A 27,255-nucleotide genomic window follows, 5' to 3' on the forward strand; every position below is an offset into this window, starting at 1 on the left:
TCGAGCGGCTTCAGTTCTTGCACAAGCAGTCTTAAAAATTACTTCCACCTTAATCGTCCATTATATCATACATAAGTAATACTTCTTGTTGTGGCAAAGCAGCGTTGCCAACAAAAGACTTTCTTTAATTGCTGTGATCTCCACGTGGAAGTGGCCTAGTAAACGGAAAGCGAGTTTAGACCCATCCGTATAGATACTTACTCCAGCGTACCTGTACACCTCGCATCTTTCCCACTCTTTTCTTGAAGGGAAGGCAATATCGGGACTGATTTTATTTTATATTCTATAGGATTTCGAAAATCCGGGGTAATGGATAGACACGTGAACTTATTAGGTATCATAGCCAATTGCTTACAGAACGAGTCTGTTGGCCGTAATTGTAAAATGACGTTTAGTTCCCTAGTTGTCATTTTTCTAAGGGCTCCACTGATACATATACAAGTTTTGTACAAAAAGTATCGCGAATTTTGAATTTTGACGTATTTTGGTACACATATCCCCTATTTATGGTGACAAGCTCAACCATTTTGAATGTTTGGTTAATTTTTGACAGCTGCTTTGCTTGAAGGGATTTAGGCTCGTCTGGGATGTTTGTGCCAAAATTGCTCAAAAAACCTCAATCTTCTCCAGAAGTTCATAAGAGATGAAAGCTGCCACATTTGCCAAAGCGAAAAAAGCGCGCCAAGATTCTGGTCAATTGCAAGAAACAGATTCCTTTGATTGCAGGGGCGTCAATAAAATACTTTATATTACTTGCAATCAGCCAGAAATGCCCGGTTTTGTGGAAGAACAAAAATTGTCATTTAATATTGTTTACATATGCCTAACGAGGGTACTCAGAAACTTACCTATAACCGAAACCGCCACATCATCAGCGTAGGCCACAACATGTACCACCGTGTCTTCTAGATTTAAGAACAATTTTTTCATGTGATGATGATTTCAATATTATTAACCAGCTCATACTGCATTAGTTATTTGTGATCAAATCGCCACATTTTCAACTTACATATGTACATCGTGCCGCAACCACTGCATTTGATTACTCCGAGCACACCGTTTTGACTCAATTGAGGATATAAAAGCTGAATCGAAGAAGGCTCTGATGGCCATCACGACGGAGGATTTTTCCAAGTGCTATGATGACTGGAAAAATCGTTGGCATAAGTGTATTGCAGCGGGAGGGGATTACTTTGAAAGAGATGAAATGAACAAAATTCACCTTTCAATTTGATCACAGTAGTATATATGTAAACTAAGATTTCAACATTTTATGACCTACTAACCCTTTAAAGTGATGGAGATTTGATTGAAAAACATATTATACATTTCAAATGTTCTTGTTTTTTCCACTCAGAGCACACCTACATACATAGAATAATCCGCAAAATACTTTCGCAATGAAATATGTCCATAATCTCGCTTACAACCGGTATTTGGATGATATTTAATTATGTTTTTTTTTAATGTTCGGTTCTGCTCCGCAATGAGGTCACGATTTATCTCAACCAAATCTAAATGGCAATAATTAAAAGCAAAAGAGAAAAACTGCAAAAAAAAAAATCCAAAAATTTTTAGTCACTCTGTGGCTGGCAATTACCGGCGATTCAAATATATTAAATTACATATGTATGAATGTATGTATGAAAATTACATATGTATAAATGTAGGTTTGCATGCAATAACTTTGCTGACAAAAAATTTAAAGCGGACAGCGATTTTATTTGCTGTTGTGAGTTCTAGCGTACAAATAAGTGGTGTTGCAAAAGAACAGCCTGTTAAAAAATTAGTAATTTAATCGGTATGAGCCAGAAAGCAGAAAGCAACAGCGTGATAAATCACTTTTTTACTTGCTCTTATTGTACTTGACAAGGTAGAGAAGTACTCACACATAATTGCATAATAATTCAAGCAATTTGCTCTCGAAATTCTGAATGAACTTCCCCCAATCAGTCTTTGCCATTGACATCAGACAAATTGTTTGAGGAAATTATGTAGAAAATCACGTCAACCGGCAATTTATTCGGGACTACTTAGAAGAGTGCACAGAATTATAGTTAGCTGCTTATATGTAATCTATTTGGTATGTTTTATAAGTAATATTTATGTATAATATGTGTATAGACATGAGTATGTATCTATCTTCAAAGATGTTTAATTATCCGTAGTAAATTCAGACTTGAGACAGTGAAACTGATTTAAAAACGAGAAGCTCATACTTTTTTATGAAAATAGTTCATTGCTTAACTACTAAAGAAACAGGTGTATACTAGATTATATTGAGATAAAACCATAAAGAGTTATAAAAAAAGGGGTGATCTAAGTAGAGGTACTTTTTTCAATAGCCTATTTCACTCGTGAGTTGTTGAGTGAGTGTTTTGTTCAGTATTGCTTGACATTTTTTTATGGAGGGACTAACGTTTGAAAAACGTTTCCAAATCGTCCAACTTTATTACGAAAATTCACGTTTTGAAAAGAATGTGCTTCGCTCGCTTCAGTCGACTTATGGTCAACATAATCGGCCTACTGAGCGTACTATTTGCAACACTATCATTCATCTTGAGACCTATTCGACAGAATAGGCTACGTTCAGCACATAATGAAGAAAATAAAGCAGCAGTAGCTGAGAGTATACACGAAGATCGTGGATAGTCGAGCAACTTGGATTAAATTATAGAACGTCTTGGTGCATTTTACGTCGACATCTTAAGTTGAAAGCGTACAAAGTGCATTTTGTGCAAGAACTGAAACCGCCCGACCTTCCCAAGTGACACCATTTCGCTCTATGGGCTCTTGAAAAGTTCCAAGAAGATCCGACGTTTTCGAGAAAAATTTTATTCAGCGAAGGGGCCCATTTCTGGTTCAATGGGTATATGAACAAGCAAAATTGTACCATTTTGGACAAAGAGCAACCTGAAGACCCTCAAAAAATGCCATTTCATCCTGAAAAATCAAGAATTTGCTGTGGTTTTTGGGTCGGTAGAATGATCGGTTTATGTTTTTTCCAAAATGATGCCGGTGAGAACGTAACCGTCAATGGCGACCGGTATCGCGTCATGATAACCGACTATTTGATGCCTGAAATTGCAGCTCAAATGTCTCGGTGACATTTGGTTTCAACAAGACAGCGCCACTTCCCACACATCGTATCAGTGAATGGATTTATTGAGAGAACACTTGGGGGAGCAGATAATTTCACTTTTTGGGCCGGTCAATTGGTCACCAAGATCGTGTGATATCACATCGTTAGATTTTTGATATGTGGATATGTAAAGTCTAAAGTCTCTGCGGACAATCCCGCTTCGATTCCAGTCGATACTTAATGACCAAGTTATTGAGTTTATTTGTATTTTTAAAAATGCGTCCACTTACTGAACGAAATGAAGACTAACGTACTTTGTTGTATTTGACTAAAAGCGACTATATTAAATTTTTTGTGGAACTCTTTTAAGTTCGAGATGCGTTACGAAGCTTTAAGCTCTAAGGACCTCCGAACTTTCAGCGATTTGCTAATCTAGATAACAGCATTTTATTCAATTTTTTTAGTCATTTAATATGCTTTATACAAAGTACTATATATCTAATTAAAATACTCTCAATAACACCTTTCTTGCTAATTTAATATTCATTTGCTACTTAGCATTAATACCAGACTCCATTTCTATATACTTAGATTCACTAAATAATGGAATACTTTTACACATAAAATAGCGCGCTTGTACTCATAACTGGTTTCCTCTCATTATTCACCTTAGTCTGGCGTAAATAATTCAATAAAAAAGGTGAAAAAACTAAAATAATTTCCAACGTGATTCGTTGACCAGTTATGCATGAGTATTTAGTTCGTCTGCCCGTTAAGCTTTGAGCCGGCACAACTACAGCAACTTTACACAACAAACACATGCGATTCAGATGATGACTCACCTACCTGTTTCGATAAATTCTGTCGTATAATTTGAGAGCTGTCGCGATTTCGTAATCAACTCTTGGCACTTTGGCAAATCGCTGCGTTTGCTCTTTTGCCATTTGGCCATTTCACGCCAGCATCCATGAGCTTACACCATTAAGGCCAAGCAATAATTAGCAGCGCCCACTGTTCGTTGAACGTTGTACGTGTCCGGCGATCGTGCGGAGATTGGCGTTTATCGACGCTTTTTGTCAACGCCACAGGGGAAATCGCCGGAGCTTACACTTTTCGCTTACAACGACTATATACTGTATGTATATACATATGTATGTATGTATATGTTTATGGATTACAGTATAGATATATATTGTTATTTCTTTAACACCGTATTTTTTTTTCAAATTCAAAATTTTTAATGAGATTCTTTGTTTATTTTGCTTTGGCAAATTCGCTTGATGCTTTTGTTAATGATTGTCGGCATCGATTACCGCATTTCTCGCTTTCACTAAACCAGCCACAGCTGACGTCGGTACAAATTTTTTAATCTCACAAATTATTCATGCCTAAATACTATACATTACACGTATGTGGGCAGCCTTTTGATAGCGTCCACGGCTTCATTGATTACTATGACTTTATTGTGCTTTTTGAATTTTGCGCAAATTTTGAAATGCTCAGTTTTTACTACAGTCTGATTCACGCATTAAGATGATATTCAATGGATTCTTGCGTATTTTCTTCAAAGAACTTTTAGTCATCATATAATAACTCAATCCAAAGTTCAGGCAACTGTTTCGAATTCATTGAACGAAATTATTTTTCTTAGAATTCTGGCAGTTGAAGTATTAGATACTAGCTGACCCCGCAGCCGTTGTCCTGCGTGAAATTATATGCTTTGAAATAAAGAAAAGTTGAAATTATATTGTGTTGAAAATGATTTATTTTCGATTTTTCTACATTTTTTTTATGTAGCGCAGCTTAATAAACATAATTTTTTTGATTTCTGTTCTGGTGCGTAAATATACAAAGAAGATGGGTTTCCAACTCGTCAACACGCCACATATATCTGGCCAATTTTCCCTGGAAATTGAATACGTTTAAACTGAAATGGCTGTGCCTTGTATTCGATAACTGCGTCATAATCAGTCGGGTTCCATTACACCATTTACGGTTTCGTCTTTCTTGTCAAGACGATCGATCGATTTATATGAGCGCAAACCTCCCAGAATTTGACTTTGAATCTTCCAGTTTAAGTCATTAACATTGTGCTCTCCAGCAATCGCAGTTACGATAATTTGACCAATGTGCGGATAAACATTCGTGATGAGTTCATCTTCCGTTGAAGTGAATTGACAAAAGGGATGTGAAATTGATATCAAACCACTGGAAGTATCAACCGAAATTTGCCCATTTCCAATTCTTAGCGAATACAATGTAAAATGTCGTCGGCAATGTCATTTTTTCGTATCCCATAATTAACGCGAATTTAAAGGCTGATACATCGAAATGATCTTCGCGAAAAGTATGCGAACTTCAGTGGCATGCGAAGTACTATCGCATTGTCCTTCGTCTGTTTCCAGTGATTATCATGTTCCAGCAAATGCAACTGCTGGCATGCTTCTCAAAAAGTTGCACACACTGTACCATTCATAATACACAGTTCAAATATCGATCCATTTGATACTGCTGATCTCATATTGTTCAAGGCCAATAACCGCTATGTTGCTTTCTTTGGTGACGTACTTGCAAACGTATTTGATCGATTTCACCAATCTACAATATTCAACATTGACATGAGTTTTGAATGTGAATTAAACAAAAGGGGTGAATATGGTACGATCATGCGTAGTCAACTTCGATGTGTTGTTAACGTCGATATTCACGCCTCTAAATGCTAAATGTTCTGCCATTGTCGTCTGGTGAGCGACGCCGATACAGTGAATATCCATCATTTCCCATTTCCGTTTCCGAAAGAAAAGGACATGAGTAGTGTTTCGTGCATTAATTGTCAGACATACAAACCAAATTTTTTTAGGTTCCCAAAGTCCATGAACCATATTGGTTTTCACCACTTCGTATAATTCTAGATCTATCTCTGAATCAGGAATTTCCGCTGAAATGATTTCATCAGTTTGATCTGGTGTAATCACCATCCGCATCCAAAGCAGAATGTGTGCGTGCGGCAACACGCAACAGAATACATTCAGCATCTAACAGCACCATATATACCATAGGTTGCTTCAAGATAAAGACCGTCAAACATCGCTGCTATTGTTTAAAAAGTCGTGCTGTGATATCGTTACGATCGCTAGCTGATTGACCGCGATCCATAATTCCGCACGTATGTGATCGCATTTTGGGAGTACTTCTTGCCTATCCTTGGGCTGCCATATGTTGATGGCAAAAAGAACGCCGACCGATATTACGTGGCTTCGTAACAAATTTCAATATGCAATTGATCACATTGTGTGAAACACACATAAAGTTTTCACTGAATAATTTACAACAATTTTTCCTTTGGATAGGACTTCTCCTCATGAAAAGTATAAGGTATTTGTTTCTAAACCTTTCCCGATCCACAACAAACAACCTTTAAACATTTCATTAAGTCTCTTAGTGTTACTAACAAACAAACATTCATTTTTTTATATGTATGTACATATGTATGTATATATGTCTCTAACGTTTGTATAGGGAAAAGAAAAAGGCTGTTTTAAGGGTTTTCCGGAAATTATTCGAATTTTTCTCGCCGTAAAAACCATCTTTGAACTTCAACGAACATTTAAGAAAAAGAATTTGCCAAATTGGTCCAGGCGTTATTGAGTTATGCGCGTACATACATTTTTGGTATGGTATTCATTTTTATTTATATAGATTATTTGTTATTATTTATGCCCTGAAAAGGGTATATTAAGTTTCCCATGAAGTTTGTAATATCCAGCAGGAAGCGCTGAATACCCCTTAATATACACATATAGTGGGTCGTTCATTAAGTAATTTCGTTTAATGATAACATCGTTTTGCATTTTTTCGCACTTAACCGCTTTCTATTTCTTTATTAGCGTAGACACTGCTTACACGGTTTTACAACAGGGCGCCAGTCGTTCTCCCTTTCTGGCACCAGCTATAGACTCCAAGTGTAGTCAGGTCCTTCTCCACCTGATCTTTCCAACGGAGTGGAGGTCTTCCTCTTCTTAAGGGTCCATTTCTTGAGATGAATTGTTCTCCGAAGTTTTCCCTCAAAATGGCCATAGAATCGCGAGCTGTGTGGCATGTAGCGCCATCTTGTTGAAACCACATGTCAACCAAGTTCAGTTCTTCCATTTTGGCAACAAAAAGTTTGTTAGCATCGAACGATAGCGATCGCCATTCACCGTAACGTTGCGTCCAACAGCATCTTTGAAAAAATACGGTCAATGATTCCACCAGCGTACAAACCACACCAAACAGTGCATTTTTCGGGATGCATGGGCAGTTGGCCACCAAGATCATGCGATTTAACGCCTTTAGACTATTTTTTGTGGGGCTACGTCAAGTCTAAAGTCTACAGAAATAAGCCAGCAACTATTCCAGCTTTGGAAGACAACATTTCCGAAGAAATTCGGGCTATTCCGGCCGAAATGCTCGAAAAAGTTGCCCAAAATTGGACTTTCCGAATGGACCACCTAAGACGCAGCCGCGGTCAACATTTAAATGAAATTATCTTCAAAAAGTAAATGTCATGAACCAATCTAACGTTTCAAATAAAGAACCGATGAGATTTTGCAAATTTTATGCGTTTTTTTTTAAAAAAAGTTATCAAGCTCTTAAAAAATCACCCGATACATATGAACTCGTACAGCTCATCGTTCCATCGAATGCGATATTCGCCGTGGCTAACGCGCAAAGGACCATAAATCTTTCGCAGAACTTTTCTCTCGAAAACTCGCAACGTCGACTCATCCGTTGTTGACATCGTCCAAGACTCTGCACCATATAGCGGGACGGGAATTATGAGTGATTTATAGAGTTTGGCTTTTGTTCGTCGAGAGCGGACTTTTCTTATCAATTGCCTACTCAGTCCGAAGTAACATCTATAAGCTAGAGCTATTCGGTGTTGGATTTCGAGGCTGACATTGTTGTTGCTTTTAATGCTGTATTTGTAATTAATTTAATGTGTACGGAGACAATGTGTTGACCGAACGACAATGCCAAAATTGGGTTTAAAAATTTCCTTCCAGCGATTTCGATCTTGAGATGCATCACCTCCTGGAATGCATGTTTTCAGGAGCCGATGTGGATACAATAAAGTCGATTAAGAGTAGCTGTTTTGCTTCTTCAATGTTTTTCTCCCATAATAAGCTTAGTGACTGTATTGAATAATGGTAAAAAAGTTTACACACAAGTTCCTGTTGTAAATAGTTTCGAAAATATTACCGCCCAAAGATTTGGCCTTATAAATAATAATCTAATTTTTGTTATTTTGAAGGTTTGTGTAGTTCAAAACTAAGAGCACTTAGTAAACTAAACTTACCCAACTCCACAAATTACTTCATTGGTTAGAAGATCAGCAGTTATTAAAGCCGTTTACTTACCGAAACAACAAAATTATATATCCCTTCAATTATTGAAAGGTCTGCTGTCTAGCTTCAAATTTTCACCAGCTTGACATGAAGCCAATATTTTTAAATTTTTTGTTCTCAACACGCCTTAGTTGAGTTAAGAAGATAACAAACCCCGTCCTTATATGAGTATGGTATGATTTGTAAAATTATGTACACTGACGAGAAATATTTTAGCATTATAAATTAATTTTGCTACGAACTGCTGTTGTAAGTCACATCTAAAAGGAAATTCATTACCATAAAGAAAAATAAATCATTGAAGAGGAAGGATATCATGTCGCTAAGGAAGCTGATCGGCTAATGAAAAACGTTTGAACCAAAAAAAGGTCCAAAGTAGTAGGCATTTAATTTAATTATTTATTTTAATATTTTAACCTGTGAGAAGCTGAAAGGCTGATCATTTTTTTAGCAGTTATATCGAGTGATCCAAGTAGAGTCATGTTATTTCTGTTCAGTGTGCTTTGGCATTTCATTATAAAAAGACTTACGTCTGAATAACGTTTACAAATCGTTCAATTTTAATACGAAAATTCATGTTCTGTACAAAATGTTTTTCGCGCGCTTCGCTGAACTTGTGGTCAACATAATCGGCCTACTGAGCGTATTATTCGCAACAACATCACCCATCTTGAGCAGCCGTAGCTGAGAGTGTACACGGAGACCGTGGAGAGTCGATTCGCAACACTCGGACTGACGTATGGAACGACTTGGCGCATTTTAGGTCAAGATCTTAAATTGAAAGCGTACAAAATACAGATTGTGAAAGAACTAAAGCCGCTCGATCTTCCCAAGCGACAACGTTAGGCTCTATGGGGTCTTGAAAAAATCCAAAACGATCCGATGTTTTCGAACCAAATTTTGTTCAGCGATGAAGCTCATTTCTAGATCTAGATAGATATGTAAGCAATTTGGGACAAAGAGCAACCTGAAGACCCTCAAAAAATACCATTTCATCCAGAAAAATCAAGAATTTGTTGTGGCTTTTGGGTCGGTAGAATCATCGGTCCATATTTCTTCAAAAATGATGCCGGCGAGAACGTAACCGTCAATGGCGACCGTTATCGCGTCATGATAACCGACTATTTGATGCCTGAAATTGAAACCCGTGAGCTCGGCGACATTTGGTTTCTACAAGACGGCGCCACTTCCCACACATCGCATCAATCAATGGATTAATTGAGAGAGTAATTGGGTGTGCAGACAATTTCACGTTTTGGGCCGGTCAATTGGCCACCAAGATCGTGTGATATCACACCGTTAGACTTTTTCCTGCGAGGATATGTAAAGTCTAAAGTTTATGCGGACAATCCCTTTTGAGACGTAGCCGCAGCCGTTATTTGAAATCTTCATTTGAATCTTCAAACAATATATGCCAAGAATATTCTTTCAAAATATAGTAAACACCTCCCATTAAATTTGAGGTTTCTGTGGTTTTTCTTTAAAAAAAAGAAGAGAGTCTCTAATTGGAGAAACATCAAGAAACGCACAAATGTTTATTTTGATTTCTTTTTAACTTTCTTTTAAATCAATGGTTTTAATGTAGAGTATAATAATCGAACTGAACTGATCCATAAACCTCAATAGAAACCTCAAATTCTTATAAAACCAACTTGTTTTGATATTAGCTCATTGCTACTCACGCTAAAATTTAGCTCATGATTGTACTATATAGCATATTACACAAGTATAAATGTTACATTTCGAGCGCCGATGTATTAATTGCAAATATGTAATATTACAACAAAAATAAATAAATAAATTGGTTCAAATAACACGTTCTTATTTACATATGTATGTCGATATGTCAGTGTATCTGCCTGGGCGGCCGACTTTAAGTGATTCACGCCAGTTAACCGGAAACTCACAAAACAGCGCTATGAAGAAGAACGAACAACGAATGCACTAAGTTAAGTGAGAAGAGAGCTTTGAGCGCATTAATTGGTCGCTAATATTGAATCATCGGAACGCTCAATAAAATTTCGATAAACCGAAATAGAGAAATATTTTCACTCAAAGCGCTTAAGGTGGCCGCTCGTGGGCAAACCACTCAATTTGTGGCTGTGGGTGTTGAGAGGTGAATGGTGCAACTGTGTGGGTGATATTCACTTAGTCTAAAATGTGCACAGTGTTTGGGTTTTGACCTCTTAGTGGCACATTAATTATTGATATATGGATCTTTCAATATGAATAACTTTCAGTAGTAGACCAGGGTAGATAGTTCTTGAATTTTGTGTACAAAAATTTGGTGAGTACTTTCGTGAAAGAAAAAAATTTTTTTTAAGATTAAGTTAAATAACCGAAAAACTTGATTATTTGATTTAATTCACATAAATTTTAGGTTAAAACTTTACAATACAAGTTTTTTCTATAGGACTGGTAGCTACGCCGGAAATCGAGATAACCCGTTTTTAACCCCGAAAAATTCAACCACGACTCTTATCTTCCTCTCCAATTGTCACAAGCTTCTCTAGAAACGAATTTATCACCACCAGGCCAATTGGCCATAAATAGGAATAGACCGAATAGCAGTAATCTATGGCCAAAGCTGACCGCCTATGAGTGATTGCTTACTTGACGACGGTCCAATGGTTGACAGTATAGGTGCAAGTTAAGAGTTTGAACGTGGGAGAGCACGATAACATCGAGTAAATGAAAAAAGTGTGCTTTGAGACACCGGATTTAGCCTTAAGAAATTGCCGAGGATATCTTATTGCTCAGCGAGTCATAAGTAGATAAATAAATCATCTCTAATATGTTCGCTTTTCACACTTATGCTGATCATTCTTTCTCATTTCTATGGCATCTTCAAAAGCTCCAAGAAGATCCGACGTTTTCGAGGCAAATTTTGTTCAGCGTTGAGGCTCATTTCAATGAAACGTATCCGTGGCCACCATTTGATAGAGATAATCTTCAAAAATACTTGCCAAAGAATGTTCTTACGAATGATTATAAACATATCCCATTAAATTTGAAGTTTCTGTGTTTTTCTTTAAAAAAGTAGGGAATCTCGAAATGGATCACCCTTTATTTGTTACATAGAGTTTTTATATCTTGAACAAAGTATTTCAAGTTTGCCACAAAAGCCCTTAAGGAAACGTCAAAGGTCCTATATAATATATATACACTTTCAAACGACTATAAACGATCAGCATAAAGGGCTTGATTCATTTAGCCATTACCACCTGTCTGTCCTTCTATCTCTCCGTCCGTCTGTCCGTATATACGCGAACTAGTTCCTCAGTTTGTGAGATATCCCCAAAAATGTGCTCATTTGTCGGAACCATCGATATCGGACTCTATCGCATATAGCTATCATACGAACTGAACGATCGGAATCAACTTTTTGTATATTTTGGAATTCGAATAACGTTTTTTGTGGAGACATTGCAAATTTATAATAAATTTTTATGGTTTCCTCAGTAAATTCAAACAATTCAAATAATATTACCACGATAATAAAAATGTTAATATGTTTTTTTTTTTAATAAATTTCTTAGCTTATTTTGAAAATATTGATAAATTTCAATTTGAAAGAACCTATAGATGTTTATTTTCTGGTTTGGTCTGACGGTACCTTATACAAAACTTTTGGCTCACACTGTTATAAGTACATTTAGAAGTACGTATCTAAGTATGTGTTCTTTCGCTTCTTATTACTCATAGCCACTCGAGCTCAAAACAAAACTTTCTCTGCTTCAGCAAAATTTAGTAAGAAACACTCATCGCACACACACAGAGGCTACACTCGCCTTTGTTTCGGACGCTGACTGTAGAGCGAATGCGAGTACTGGTATGTGGTTTTCGGTGGATATCGCTTAAGCGACTTCTAATTGAGTGACCAGTTAACTGAGTTGCGCGCACTCCGTCGACAGTTAGTTTTGCCTGTTGGAAAACTTTGTTGGGTTAGTCGAATGCGAACGTGCAGCTAAGCGGGTTGCTTGCTTGAATTAGTTAATTTTGCCGTTATTTAGTTAGTGAATTAGAAGTACGCGAATGCATACATACATATATACATAGGAATATAGTACAACGATAAGAGCCGTTGCTATCGGCGGTAACGCGAGCCCGCGATCGATTAATTTAACGAAAACAAAAATTTTAAACCATTTAAAATTAAAAAAAAATCAAAAAAAAATATTTATTAAAATAAAAATGGCGCATAAGAGCCACTCACACATGTTAGTGCTTTCGCTGGTGTTTTTAACGTTGTTCCACCGATTGGTGGCATATAATTTGTCACCCAAACCGAATATAATTGTTAAAGATCCACAGTTTGCTACCGGCTTGCCAAAAGTCGAGTCTTCTTACTTTGGTTTTACCATCAACTTGCGTCCGTTGGGGTAAGTGAGTGTTGGTGTTGTTTGTGGGTGTGTGCGCGCGATTGTAGTGGCCGCTTTGTGTGTGTGTGTGTGTGTAAGTGATACCTGTTAGTGGTTCATTACGGTTACGCATGGATTTTTCGAATTTTATGAATTGTGTAAATAATATGTATCTTGTTGTTGTTGCATGATTCATGCATATTAGCAAGAAGTCTATTATGAGTTGATTGAAAACTGTCAGCCAAAAGCAAAAATAAAAACTAAAAATAAAAACACTTGTGCCTTTGAAGGTTTGCCTGTGTTTGTGCTTATAATTGGAAATTCAAGGTGCTAATGGTGTAGCAAAAGCTTTCGAGTAAAATATATAAAAAAAATGTAAGCATAAAAAATTAAAAATTCTTAAAATAAAAAGTAAGAATTGAAAACAAAGTTATATTTTTAACAGAACGCTTTCGGAAACCAAATAAAAAATATAAAAATAAATACAAAATAAATAAATAATTAAAAGTTAAAAATATTTTTTTAATTACCAAAAAATTAAATACAAAATAAATAAATAATTAAAATTAAAAATGTTTTTTTATTGCCAAATAATTAAATGAAAAATAAATAAATATCTAAAATTAAAAAATATTTTTTTAAATTATATAATATTTTCTTTAATATTGTTTTTTTTTTAATAATGTGTTTTATTTCACATCTGTTTCGTTAAAAAAAAAAAATAACAACAGAACAGAATAAAATTAAAAGTAACAGATAAATAAAAAATATTTTTGAATATCAAATAAAAAAAATAAAATTTAAATTTTTCATAATTTTAACATAACTGATGAATTTTATTTCGTAATTTTGCATTAAAAATATTAGAAACACAATTCAACTTTTTTTTAGGCCTTTTTTAAGGTTTAAGTGGTTTTAATGCAAACTAAAACGTTTAAAAATAACAACAAATAACATTTATTGAAAAATTAAAGGCAAAAAATATTAGTAAACAAAATAAAATAACACATTATTATATTAATTAAATATTAGAAACACAATATTAATTGAACAATACTTATAAAAATTAATAATATTAGTATATTATATATTAAATAAGTAAATTATATATTAAAGAATTAAAATAATAAAAATAGTAGTATAATACCATTAAGAAATAAAATATAATAAAACAAAGATTAATTATAATTTTAATACAAAAAATATAAATAAACACATACATGTGTGTAAAAAAACAATAAATAATATCTGCAAGTAACTCTATCAATAAATAAGATAAAATAAAAAATAATTGAATTATTTGAATCAATAATGGTTACAGAGCTGTAATTTGTATTCATATGAATCAAATATATTATTTTTATACCCTGAACAAAGCTTTCCAAGAAAACGTCAAAGACACTAATAAATATATACAGTTGAACCATGTCCGTCCGTATGTACGCGAAATAGTCCCTCATTTCTGAAATATTCATCCGAAGTTTTGCACACATCTTTTCTCGTCAAGAAGCTGCTCATTTGTCGGAATCGTCGATTTCTGACAAGAAAAACGTTTACTTCTGTTGCACCGAAGCTAAATACCCTTCACAGGTGCATTTCTGTTAATAACTATGTGTTCAGTTTGTATGGAAGCTATATGTTATAGTGGTCCGATATCGGTGCTTCCAACAAATGAGCAGCTTCTTGTAGAGAAAATGACGTTTTCAAAATTTCAAAACGATATCTTAAAAACTGAGAGACTAGTTCGTATATATACAGACAGACGGACATGGATAAATAGACTCAGCTCGACATACTGATCATTTATATATACACTTTATAGGGTCTCCGACCCTTCCTTCTGGGTGTTACAAACTTCTTGACAAACTTAATATACCCTATTCAGGGTATAAAAATAATAAGACTTTCTTCATTACTTCAAAATTCTTAATTTGTCCTTCAAAAACTTTTTCATCCCCCTTGACTTCAATACACTTGTGCCAAAGTTTTTCCAATCCTCGAAACAGTTGTTAAAGTCAATTTCCGGAATCGACTTCAATGCGCGTAGCGATTCACGTTTAATGTTTTCAATTGACTTAAAATGGATTCCCCGGAGCGACTGTCTGAGTTTGTTTTTACGTTTTTTCTTCGGCATCGGCTCACTTTTGACACGACATTTGGGCGATTCATCGTCCGTTTCCGGATCGTAAGCATAGATCCAAGACTCATCGCCAGAAATAATACGTTTCATGACATCGTGGCAGTCGGAAATCGTTGTTTAACAGTCATTAACGTGTCGCTGTGATGACCAAATCACCTTTCAAAATGGTGTTTGCTGATTCATCCGATATTCCAACGATGCTAGTAAGATCTCTGACTGTTCATCGTCGATTCTCAAGCACCAATTCCTTTATTTTATTGACGTGTTGATCAATAATTGGTGCCGATGATCGTCCTGGATGTGTTTCGTCGGCAACGCGTTCTCGACCCTCTTTAAATATTTTGTACCAATCAAAAACACTTACTCGCAATAAAAAACTATCACCAAAGAAATTTCCCTACATTATAAACATTTCTTCACCCGAAATTTGAATCTGCATAAAAAATTTAGTTTTACTTCTTTTTTGAATAACTTCACTCATCGTAAAAATCGCCGAATGACTATGTACTTCGGAAAGCCAAGCATGCTAGACACTAAGAATTATTATTATTTTCATGTGACATTTGGCACAAGTATTACTGACAGTCCTAGAACCTCGAAAGAAAAATATTTCGACAAATGGGTTTTCGTACGAAGCAAAAATAGAGAAGACTTACTGTTTTTTGCCCGAAGTAGTATAGCTCCCATACAAAAACTTTGCTTCACGAAATATGGCATTGGTGTACTCTCCGAAAAAATTGTATGAGAATGGAATTTTGCCAGTTTTTTTTGCATAAAAAACAACTTCTTACTTCAAAACCACAAATTCCCCAACCGCAAATATCACGGAGAATATTGACCTGTATACATTGTATATGGATTAGGAGCATTGAATATAACACTTTTCTGAAAATTGAGAATGTCATAATTTTCCCACATTCCCAGAAAAGGGTAGCCAACAAGATCTCACTCATGGTAGTAGAATGTACTCCGCATCCGATATCTAACCTCAGAGATGGTCTTAAGATACCGCTGAAGAAGAAATTTTCGCGCTTCATGCGGGACGGGCGACCACAAAACTTTTTGATGAAGCATCGTTTTGATAGGTCTTCAATGAGCTTGTTGCTCTGAAAGCTTAGTAACTCAGCTAGTCATAGTAAGATTTAAAACTAACCACATGCCGGTTACATATTAACATATTTGGTTTTATGATTCCGAATAGGCTTCGGTCTTCATAGGTTATCATAGGATAGCTGTGAAATAAAGACTTGTCGAGTAATCTATAGTTTTGAATAACTTTCAAAAAGGTTTTGCAATTTTTATTTGTTTGTTTTCCAAATCAAAAACCGCCTACCGAGGAACGTTTGAAATAAAATTACGACGATTCTTTCAGAAGTTACTCTAAATCTATGTTTTACTCACAAAAAAATCCATAAATATGAGAAAAATAGTCTGAAGACTAAAATCTTGGAAAATATTAACTAAAAGTGAATAAAATTGAGTTCCTAAATATTTGCCAAAACGCGTATGTATGCCTGTTTATATGTACATATGTACATAGATAAACTCGCACACCAAATAAGAGATGAAGTCATACTTAATAAACACACTCGGTAGATTGATAAAAGCGAAATAACAATAAATGGGTTGTGACTGTTGTCTCCACAGCATTGAAGCACACACTTGAAGTTCGCTATGTACATACTTATATACATATACTTATGTACACCTGGAGTAGCTCAGTGTGCCGCTTTTTTAGATTTTCAACTATTTTAGAATTAAAAAAATATATCAACACACCGGCATATGTTTAAGTATAGTATACTCACATTACGGATCACAATGGAATGTATTCATCGCTTCACAAATACGAAACGAAAAAATATAGAAATTAATAAAAATCTATCGTTATCGGCCACCTTCAGTAACGGTGCCAAAGTGAGATATACATAAGTTGATAAGATTAGACAACGTTTTGCCTTTACCAAGAACATTACCGCTATGCATTTGTGGAAATATATAGAAATATTGGTAAATAACGGTGAATTTTGCAATGTTAGCCATATCTGTGGCTTTAAGGATAAGTAAATAGGCAACGCCCTAACGTAGTATAGCCTCTATATGATATAAATAAATATGTGCAATGTTTTATAGAATATTTTGCAATTATATAATATATAAAATGTTGTACATATCGGCATTGATTAGTAAATCACATCGATTTGCAAAAATTATTGCAATTTCAGGTGTGCTCGGGCTCATCAATATCGTATTTAATAAGTATGACAGCTGTCATGAATAGCATACATAATATATCATACAATTTAGGCATAACGGGTAAATAACATAGAGCAGAGGTCTGAACTTTTAATAGCTCATAAAATTTTATTTCCATTTTAACAATTAAATTTTTCCATGTTGATATGAATAATACGCTCGGAGATTGCTGCAATGCTTTGGGCAATAAACCATTCCAAATTTGAGGAAAATATATTGCTCAATAAAAAGTTTTCTATAATATATGAATTCAAAAGTTGTTTTTGCCAAAATCAGTTTTTTTTTATTCAACGTAATTCCCTTCAAGGCGACCCTTTTCGAAAGCATTTTTGTACTGCGATTTGTCTTTTACTTCAAAATGGGACCCAGTTTCGGCGATCACCTCTTCATTCGACGAAAATTTCTTCCCAGTACTTTCCTTTTCTACGGTCCATTACCACTGTTGATTGTATTTCATTTATGAAGGTAGTCATGCGCGTCACAAATACAGACGTCATAACCATAACAGCCGACTGTTGCATTTTTCCACGCTTTGGAACGGGTTCATCTATTATCACATGTCGATGGAAAAATTCGGGTTTATTATGCTTGAACATATCCAATCCCTGCTCCGAATCATCAACTCGTCGTTTGTTTGGGCAAAAGTGAGCTCGCGCAGCACCCACTTTGCACATATGTAGCTTTCTCATCCCAAAATATTCCTGAATGATATGATGTACACATTCAACTCATATATTTAGAGTGACTGCTACTTTGAAGAACTTCACTTTAAGATCAACCAAAATTATAATATTTATGAACTTTTTTGATGTTTTTGACGGGCGACCACTGCGTTCACCGGTTTCGGTGCTTATTTCACCAGTTGTAAACTTAGCATACCAATCCTTGATGGTTGATTTTCCTGGGGCAGTGTCCGGAAACTCGTCATCAAGCCAAAGTTTTGCTTCAACTGTATTTTTCCCCTTCAAAAAGCAATATTTTAATATCCGCGAATATCCGTTTTCTTCATTCCACAATAAGTTGCATCACTCAAAATGATATAATTCACAAACTAAGAATTCGACAGCTGTCGAATTTATACACGCGCTTTTTGAAGATTAGAGCTAACTAAAAATCATATGGATTTAATTCTTGTGGCGCCATCTGTGTGTCAGCCGGGGGGTAATAGACTTGTCACCTCTGCTGGATTTTGATCGCTTTATTTATATGTATGGACTTTACAGAGTCTCCGACATTATTATCTAGGTCTTACAAACTTCGTGGCAAACTTAATATAACCTGCTCAGGGTATAAAAAGTTTGAATCTCATAAGATAACTAATCGATAATTATGGAGGGGCATTTGGAGAGCTCTATTCAACAATCTTTGTTTGTATTTATGTCTTTTGATAAGATTCTGAGCTTTTCGAACAACTGGTCTTGATTAATAAAGGCTTTTAATTTATCGCAAAAAACTAGCGTTTAACTTTAAGGACAGATTTGATTGAGTAGGGGTTATGTTAACCGCTATATATCTTTTAGACGTTTCGACCGCAATCATTTTCAAACTGTCAGATTTCAAATAACATCTATACCTATGAAATCTTTGAGGTCGGCTTTAGAATGTCATAGGTTTACTGCAAGCAAGGCAACGTAAGCTTTTTTCTAATAGTTTTGCTATTTACCACCCTCTAATCGTGTTCCCAGCATTACTCTTTTAGAGAAGTCGGAAAGGCTATCGAATAAGTTAAGAAATCGCTTAAACTCAGTCGACGATTTAGCAAGAGCTTCCTTCTCTAAAGTTAGCCGTCTCTAGTTTGGAAGTGGACATACAAATTGCGTAGCTGTTATAAATCTGAAAGTTCTATAGGTATGAAAGCAAATATTTGCCGCTTCTTTAATGAATCGTACCTTCAGATATTTCCCATTTGAAACTTTTTTTAGGGAACTGTGCATTATTTGTATTTAAATATGTATATTGCTGTGGATGCTTTTCGGAGCTTTTTGCAAACTTATGATTTCCCAGACTCGATCAGCTAGCTTCAAAATAATTGTCTATATCCTCGATTCATTTATATTGCTTAGTAAGCTTTTTGATCTCAACATATGTTTTTTGTTCTTATCACTCGTTGTTTTTGATTTATGACATTCGCAGAAAATTCACGGAAACCTACACACTTATATTTTTAAAGGCGACAAAAATTACGTCTCAGTACTCTTCGTGCATCTTGATTTAGATATTATAATATTTTCGTATAAATGTATCTATGTACATATATGAATTATGTGCGGTTTTGATCTTTTCGGTGCAGTTCATGAGGTCATGCCAACAATTTTCGTTCAAAAAATTATACTAATTTTTCCTCCGAACAAAAAAACTAACTTCTCTCTCGTCTTCGTTTACTCGGTATGTTTGTTATTCAGCCACAAGAATTTTACTTGATGTGATTAATTAATTTCATAGCAATGACCAATCGCTGTAATACAAACTAACGCCAATCATATGAAGTGTTTCTAACTGTTAAATATTTAACTCACATAAAAGAGTGCGTGCGAAGACATGATTCCATACATAAACTGGAGACTGAAGAAGAGACAGATAAAAATAGATCGTTGAGGAAATTTGGCTGATAAATATTGGATACTCCATTCGCTATTCCCAAACGATTTGTCATAACATGCGACTTGAGAGGTCTCAAGCTCAGTCCAAGATCGTTATTATTGCATCATGTTATATAGACAGTGGCGAATCGATCAAACAAGTGGTATAAATCAAATGTAGTGGCTTAACCATACTTTTTTGTCCAGACTTCAACTGCACGGGGATACGATTTTTGATAAATCACACTTTTAGTAATACTCGTGCCTTAAAGAGAAATAACTTTCGGTTTATTACACAAAAAGAATTTTAGAGAGATGGAATCTACCTTTTCAGTAGCCTTTTCTGACAGATCATGCGAGAGTCGTGTCAATCTCTTTTTGCTTTCATATACTATATACCCGCTGTTTCTAACCTAAATTTATCTAATTTGAATCTTTCTAGCATAATTGTTGGTGCGCCACGCGCTCAGTCCACACTACCGGCGCAGCGAAATGTCAATGAAACTGGTGCCATATATCGGTGTTCGCTGTCACCGACTTCCACATGCAATCCATATGTCATAGATGACAAAGGCAATTTCACATTCGAGCGACCTGACTCGTACACCTACGATAGCGAGGCGCGCAACAATCAGTGGCTAGGCGGCGCCATGGACGGCGGCACAAAGGATACCGATAAACTGCTTATATGCGCACCACGTTTTCTATCGCCAACCATTAGTGATTATATAATGAATGGCGTGTGCTACTGGGTTGCCGATACGCTGGACGATAATCCTAAAAATGTGCAAAGAATTTCACCTTTAAGACTCAAGTCGGATCAAATGAGACAAATTAATGGTCATCGAATTTACTATTATATGCTTGCCGAGGAGGGTTTGAGTGCGCACGTCACAGATAATAATGAGGAGTTCGTCATTGGTGCGCCTGGCATAAATACGTGGCGTGGTTCGACGATACATTGTCGCAAGCGGTTCGAAGAGGATCCCACACTAAGTCGACGTGATACAAGCAGTCTGTCCAGAAAGCGTGTAATACGAGATCTTGAATTTTCCGGCCAATATACGTTGGATACTGGGGAATTACAAAATGATTCGTATTTCGGTTATGCTGTCGGTTCGGGTTACTTTGATAGCAACGACGAAACTGAGCTGTTTTATGTAGCTTCAGCGCCGCAAGCCAACCTGCAGTCAGGCGAGGTGAGTAGCAGTTAATGTTAAGATGTTTGCGTGGCAATCTTTAATAGTCAATAACCCTTTCGACAACAGGCCTATTTGTATAAATACTCTGAAGACAGTCTGCTCAAATTGAAGCGTATCTATGTGTTTCGTGGTGAGAAGTTTGGTGAATATTTCGGTTACTCACTGATTACTGAGGATCTTAATGGTGATGGACTTACCGATGTGGTAATCTCAGCGCCACAATACTCGTCAACGAACTACTTCGACAACGGTGCCATCTATGTATTTCTGAACAAGGGAAATGTAAGTGTACACGACAACTTAGAAATATATAGCCTAGAAAAATAATAATATATTCACTCACTTACAGTTCAATTTCGAAAGAAAACTTATCATATCGCCGGTGCAAGGCAAGGCACGTTTCGGTACGACCCTCAGCCGCTTGGGTGATATCAATCATGATGGCTTCAATGGTTTGTGTCTTAAATATATTCCTCTGTATTAACAGTGGCATATAATTTAGTCGCTTCTCCTACACAGATATCGCAGTTGGTGCACCATTCACCGGTAATGGCGCAGTCTTTGTCTATCTCGGCAGCAGTAGCGGTTTACGCGAAGAGCACAGCCAACGTCTGGATGCGCCAGAGTCGGTGAGCAGCAAATATGGTGAGCACATGTTCGGCCACGGTCTCTCCAAGGGCGTCGATATCGATCGCAACGGCTTCAATGATTTTGCCATCGGTGCACCGAATGCCGAAGCGGTTTTCGTCTATCGTGCCTATCCAGTTGTTAAGATACACGCTACTGTCAAGTCGGCAACTCGTGAAATTAAAACCGATCAAAATTCATTCAAAATCACGGCCTGCTATAAAATCAGCACCACATCCACACAGTTGACCGGCCAGGACTTGGCCATACGCATTGTCGTAGATTCGCAAGTCAAGCGCGCCAAGTTCATACAGACGCGCACGAATGAGATCAGTTTTAATGTTTCGGCGGGCTTGCAGGAACAATGTCGTACGTTCGACTGTGAAGTATACACGAATGTGGCGGATATATTCAAGCCGATCGAGTTGGATATGCATTACGAACTAATTAATGGTGTGCCGAAAACGGAAGGTGAGTAAAGAGATCCAGGTGATCATTGGTTTGGCAACTGTAGTGGTACTTGTAAGACAAAAGGGAATGAGAATTTTTTTTCTCTCAGTTTAAACGGACAAAGCGATATCTTAAGCTATATCCTCCCATAAGAATATATCGGACATTCAGGGAAATCTTAGAGTTTGTAAATTTTTTATTTCTTCGCTCAAAACTCACAAATTATTCTCAGCTTAACCCCTACTTATTTTATTCACAGCTTTCTGCGATAAATGTGCCGCCGTTGATCCCGCCGAACCGTCTATATATCGAGAAAAAATTATCTTTAGCACTGGCTGCAGCTCTGACATTTGTGTAGCCGACCTGGAAGTTAAGAGTCGGGACTTGAAGTGAGTGTCCTTTTAAATACTAAATGCAAATGTAATATTAACAGTAATTTAACGTCATTTACAGTCACACTTACATACTCGGCAGTAGTCGTACGCTTTCCGTTACCTATGACATAACGAATCACGGTGAGACCGCTTATCTACCTCAAATCAGTTTCACTTCATCGAATCACATGCCATTCGCGAAGATACCAGGAACCTGCCGTCCCAAAGAAAATGACTACTTAGAATGTGATTTGAAGAGTAATGATGTGTCGATGGCAAAAGGCGCCACAACTTCATTTACCGTTACTTTCGATGTGTCGAGTATATCGGGCAAAGCAATGGTATTGACGGCGAAAGTCTTCAGTACCGGGAAAGAGGCGAATGATGCCAATAATGTTGCGACCGATGTTGTAACACTGGGTGAATTCACGGAAATCGATGTTGTTGGGTAAGTAGTGTTCAAGTTTTAACAGTTATAAGTGTGGAAAGTCCGAAGTTTGTGAAATAATGACTAAGTACTCTGATTTTTGATTTCGGAATATCGACCAAAAACTATGGAAGAGAATAAAATATTGTTTTTGAAGTTCGATAATAATTTAAAAAATAAATAACAAATTGCCATGCGGATCCAATCAAAGAACGCTAGCAGAGCTTTTTGGAGAATTATTTTTTCGACAAAGTTGCCACTTTTTCACAAAATTATATATGAAATTATTACAATATGAGTATCAAACAATAGGGGCTTACGAAAGCTTAGTATGGCAAATATGTCTGAGAAAAGTAGCCACCTATATGGAAATATTTATTCCAACAATATGACAATATTGGTCTAAATATATGGAAAGTCTTCCGTGTCCATGGAAATATTTTCGAATCCGAAAGGTCGGGAGTTCGGATGGTCGAATAACTTCAGTTATTGTCGAACTCTTTACTGGAATAAAATTTTTACGCTCGTCTTACTTAATTCGGAGATAACAAGATCTTTCCGAACATACAAATTACTTTCAAATCATTTAAAAATATCTCTTTCCACTTTTTAGTATACCCAAAACAAAACACATCAATCTGGAAGAAGTGAGCAATACCTCGCAAATAATCAATAATTATGAGGTAAGTTTCCAAGAACCTCGAGATGAAATATCATTTATTTCGGAGTTCTCTAATATTAAATTCTTATTTTGCCAGATAAAAAGCATGGGACCCAGCACAGTCGGTACTATAGATGTTGTTTTCTATATACCAGTAGCATATAAGGTGCCCGGTACTACGAACACCATACAAATAGTGGAGAAGGATAGAATAAATATGCAGGCTGTGAGTGACGCACAAACCGTTGTCATCGATTATTTTGAAAACAATACACAGCTTGTGATGAATGCGATTGAAAGCACGTCCAGCACACACAGCACGACGAGTATCAACTCAAACATACAAATATACAAAGAGAAACAGATCAGTACAACGTACGACTCAATGGGGCTCTATGATTTGCCAGTCGAAAGCGAGAATTGTAAGTTGGAAAGCCATAAAACGTTTTCACAACAGATTATTTGACCAAACTCTACTTCCAGATTATATCGATGACAGCAGCAAGTTCTCGCAAATGTCTATACGACGTAAACGTGAAGTTGCCGCCAACACGGCCACCAAAGCGCAGTATGAGCGCATCGTCAAGTCGCACGAACTGTTGAGTGAGGATCTCAAGGGTAAGCTGCCCGTGAATCGTACGATAGTCTTCAACTGCCATGATCCGGAGATGACAGTTTGTGTGCGCGCCGTCATACGTTTACATACTTTCAAGCCGGAAAACCCGCTTACCGTTAGCATGAAATATCAGGTCGATCTGCGAGAGATCAATCAGATTCTGATTGAACCATGGGAATATTTCGTTATACTCATCGACGTGGATGTGAAAAAACTCGGCGACTTGCATCAAAATACGCTGGCGATACGTAAGAGCATAGATTATAATATTGTGTCGAAACATCAGCTCTATGGCACACCAATCTGGGTCTATATATTAGCTGTATTGGGTGGACTGTTGTTATTGGCGGCAATGACATACGCCATGTATAAGGTGAGTGTTTATGTATGTATGTGGAAAAGCAATATTTTTAGTAACACTACTCAACCAGTCTGAAGCAGAGATTTACGACTGATATGCTAAGAGATCTGTGGGGTATTTGAGTTGTTCTGATTACGAATTTGAGTTCAAAAATTTCCAATCCTCTTCTTTACTGGGGGTTAGACACCGCTTACGCGGTTATAGCGGAGTTAATAACAGTCGTCTCTTCTTTTCGCTATTTCGCGGCAATTCGATATACCGAGTGCAGCCAGGCCCTTCTACACCTGATCTTTCCAATGGAGTGGAGGTCGTCCTCTTCTTTCAAAGCTGGAGTTTTCTCTTCGATCCTGACAACATGACATAGCCAGCGTAGTCGCTATCTCTTGATTCGCTAAAATATGTCATTGTTGCCGTATATCTCATACAGCTCATCGTCCCATCGATTGCGGTATTCGCCGTTGCCGATGCGCAAAGGACCATAAACCTCCCGTAAAACTTTTCCCTCGAGCGCTCTCTTGTTGGTGTTGATGTTGTTTCAAAGATAAACGACATTATCTACAGTGACGTGCGAGCCAATATGTTTATGAAAATGGTTTCGGACAAGTGACCGCCGCAGCTATCTCGAGTAAATTCCAGCCGAGAAGTCCAATTTTTGGCTACACCAATCAGTTACTTTGTGGGGAGGTAACGACGTCTCATCATAATCCATGGCTTGTGGATTATCATAACTCTAAATGCGAAACTTTTGTTTATTCAACTTTTGTTCACTCAATCCAAAGTGAGGTTTACCGCTAAACAAAATTGTGTGGTAAAAGTCGGAAACAACGGCAATTCTACAGTTCCAATTGTAGAAGGCGATGCCGAAAGGACTCATTGCTCATTGAAAACCATATGTCTGAAACATATCCATTGCTTCTGGGCAACCTTTCGCCAGCAAATGCATTCAGTGATTATTTGGTCTGGGTTCCATGCGTTTTAAAAGGCTATGCTCTGAAGCTCTTCTGTATATATATTATTGTTCTTATTTCTTTATGACAACTCGTGATTTTATTTATGTATCCTATGTTTACAATTTTCCACAAAAACAATAAAAACCATTTTGTTTTTTCTCCAAACTTTACAGCTCGGTTTCTTCAAGCGCGCCAAGAAAGAACAAATGGATGCCTTGGTGCATCAAGGTTCAACGCAACCGGCACAAGATGTGGAGCCAGAGGCGGAAAATCTTAACACCGAAAGGAACTAAAATGGGAAGAGTAATAAAAAAATATTATATATATATATATTTTATATACATTATATGTATATATACATATATATGTATGTACATATATTTTTAAAGCAATAACATCGAAACGAACGGCTTTATCATCACATAGAAAATGTTCGCTGGGATTAACTGAAAGGAATAAGTTCATGCGCAAAAACAAAAAGAGTAGGTGCCAGTGTTGCATTTGTAAATTATTTAATATAATTTCTTTTCGAAAAAGCTAGAAATGTTAAATTATCTGAAACTCTTGCTGTTTTTTAACTTTTTAATCCTTATTTTTTAATGTTTTTAATGCAAATTTTTTTAATTTTTAAATTAAGTTACAAAAAACAAAAAGGTAATTAAAGAAATGTACATTAAAACAAATGTAAAAAAAGTAATGTACGTTTTTTTAACTTTCAATAATTTTTTTTAATTTTTATTAATAATTAAATTAAATAAAAAATAAAAAATAATAATAATTAAAAAAATGTACATTAAACAAATTTAATTTAATTTTTTTTTTTAATTTTTGTTTAATTTTTTTTTTTTAATTTACATTTTTGTAATTTGAAATTATTTTCTTATTCTTTATTTTGTTCTTAAACATTATTTTTTTAATACACATTTGTTTTTAATTTATTTGTTTTTATTTTTTTATTGGTAATTTTGAAATTTTTAATTTGAATATTTTTTTAATTAATTTGTTTGAATAATTTTTATTTTGCAATCTCTTCTAATTAGTAATTATTTTAATGTACATTTGTTTTTAATATATTAATCTACTATGTTTTTTTATTTTTTTATCTTCAAACATTTTTATACAATTTTTTTTTTTAATTTTTAATTTTACTGCTGGAAAATAAAATCACACGATTTAAAAGTGAAACACATACATATGTACGAAACCAAATGTACCAATCGATTTAAGTGTTGCATTCTATTTATATATTTATATTATGATTGTATTGTTAATTGTATAGACTCTAGTTAGGCGCTTTTCATAAGAAATATAGCATGTAAATAAAATTATAAATGACAGAGCAAAACAATAATAGGTTTAAGCTTAGTAGCTGCCATGAGTATATGTATGTAGTTAGTTAAGTTGCTACTTAAAGGGTGTTGCCGGTACATTTAAAAAGTTCAGAAATTTAGAAAAAAAGTATTAATAATTTTTTTTTACTTTTTTAAACACTGTGCCAAGCAGTAAATACAAAAAGAAAATTATGTTATTTTGAAAGTTGCATATAAATATTTCAAACTTCTCTGTATATGTTTATTGGTGGCACCCTCTGTACATATGTACATATGTATTGAATAAAATAATTTAAATTACATATCTACGCCTCATATATGTAACTATGTATTTAATTATGTTCTCTATGAAATTGCAATTTCCAACACATCTACATACATATGTATATGTAAGTATGTATGCATGTGCATATCCTTCTGTAAAAAAGACTTTTTGTTAATAGAGTGCATT

At 35.7% G+C, this 27,255-nt stretch overlaps 1 protein-coding gene across 2 annotated transcripts in view; it reads left to right on the forward strand.

Moving 5' to 3' along the window:
- Window positions 1-26,132, forward strand: part of LOC126754970 (integrin alpha-PS3) — a 45,735-nt gene extending 19,603 nt beyond the window's left edge. Inside the window, exons 1-11 of one of the 2 annotated variants that reach the window (XM_050467206.1) lie at window positions 12,403-12,851; window positions 20,248-21,004; window positions 21,074-21,289; window positions 21,357-21,459; window positions 21,527-22,105; window positions 22,344-22,473; window positions 22,538-22,906; window positions 23,499-23,568; window positions 23,644-23,968; window positions 24,030-24,535; window positions 25,647-26,132. In XM_050467206.1, the coding sequence (XP_050323163.1) occupies window positions 12,664-12,851; window positions 20,248-21,004; window positions 21,074-21,289; window positions 21,357-21,459; window positions 21,527-22,105; window positions 22,344-22,473; window positions 22,538-22,906; window positions 23,499-23,568; window positions 23,644-23,968; window positions 24,030-24,535; window positions 25,647-25,766 (3,363 nt within the window). In that variant the 5' untranslated portion in view covers window positions 12,403-12,663 and the 3' untranslated portion in view covers window positions 25,767-26,132. Of the gene's footprint in view, window positions 1-12,402; window positions 12,852-20,247; window positions 21,005-21,073; window positions 21,290-21,356; window positions 21,460-21,526; window positions 22,106-22,343; window positions 22,474-22,537; window positions 22,907-23,498; window positions 23,569-23,643; window positions 23,969-24,029; window positions 24,536-25,646 lie in introns of those variants that run through there. The other variant, XM_050467205.1, reaches the window with a different exon arrangement.
- The last annotated feature ends 1,123 nt before the right edge of the window (window positions 26,133-27,255 follow it).

The sequence above is a fragment of the Bactrocera neohumeralis genome, chromosome 4 (genome assembly GCF_024586455.1).
Source record: "Bactrocera neohumeralis isolate Rockhampton chromosome 4, APGP_CSIRO_Bneo_wtdbg2-racon-allhic-juicebox.fasta_v2, whole genome shotgun sequence".
Taxonomy (NCBI): Eukaryota; Metazoa; Arthropoda; class Insecta; order Diptera; family Tephritidae; genus Bactrocera; species Bactrocera neohumeralis.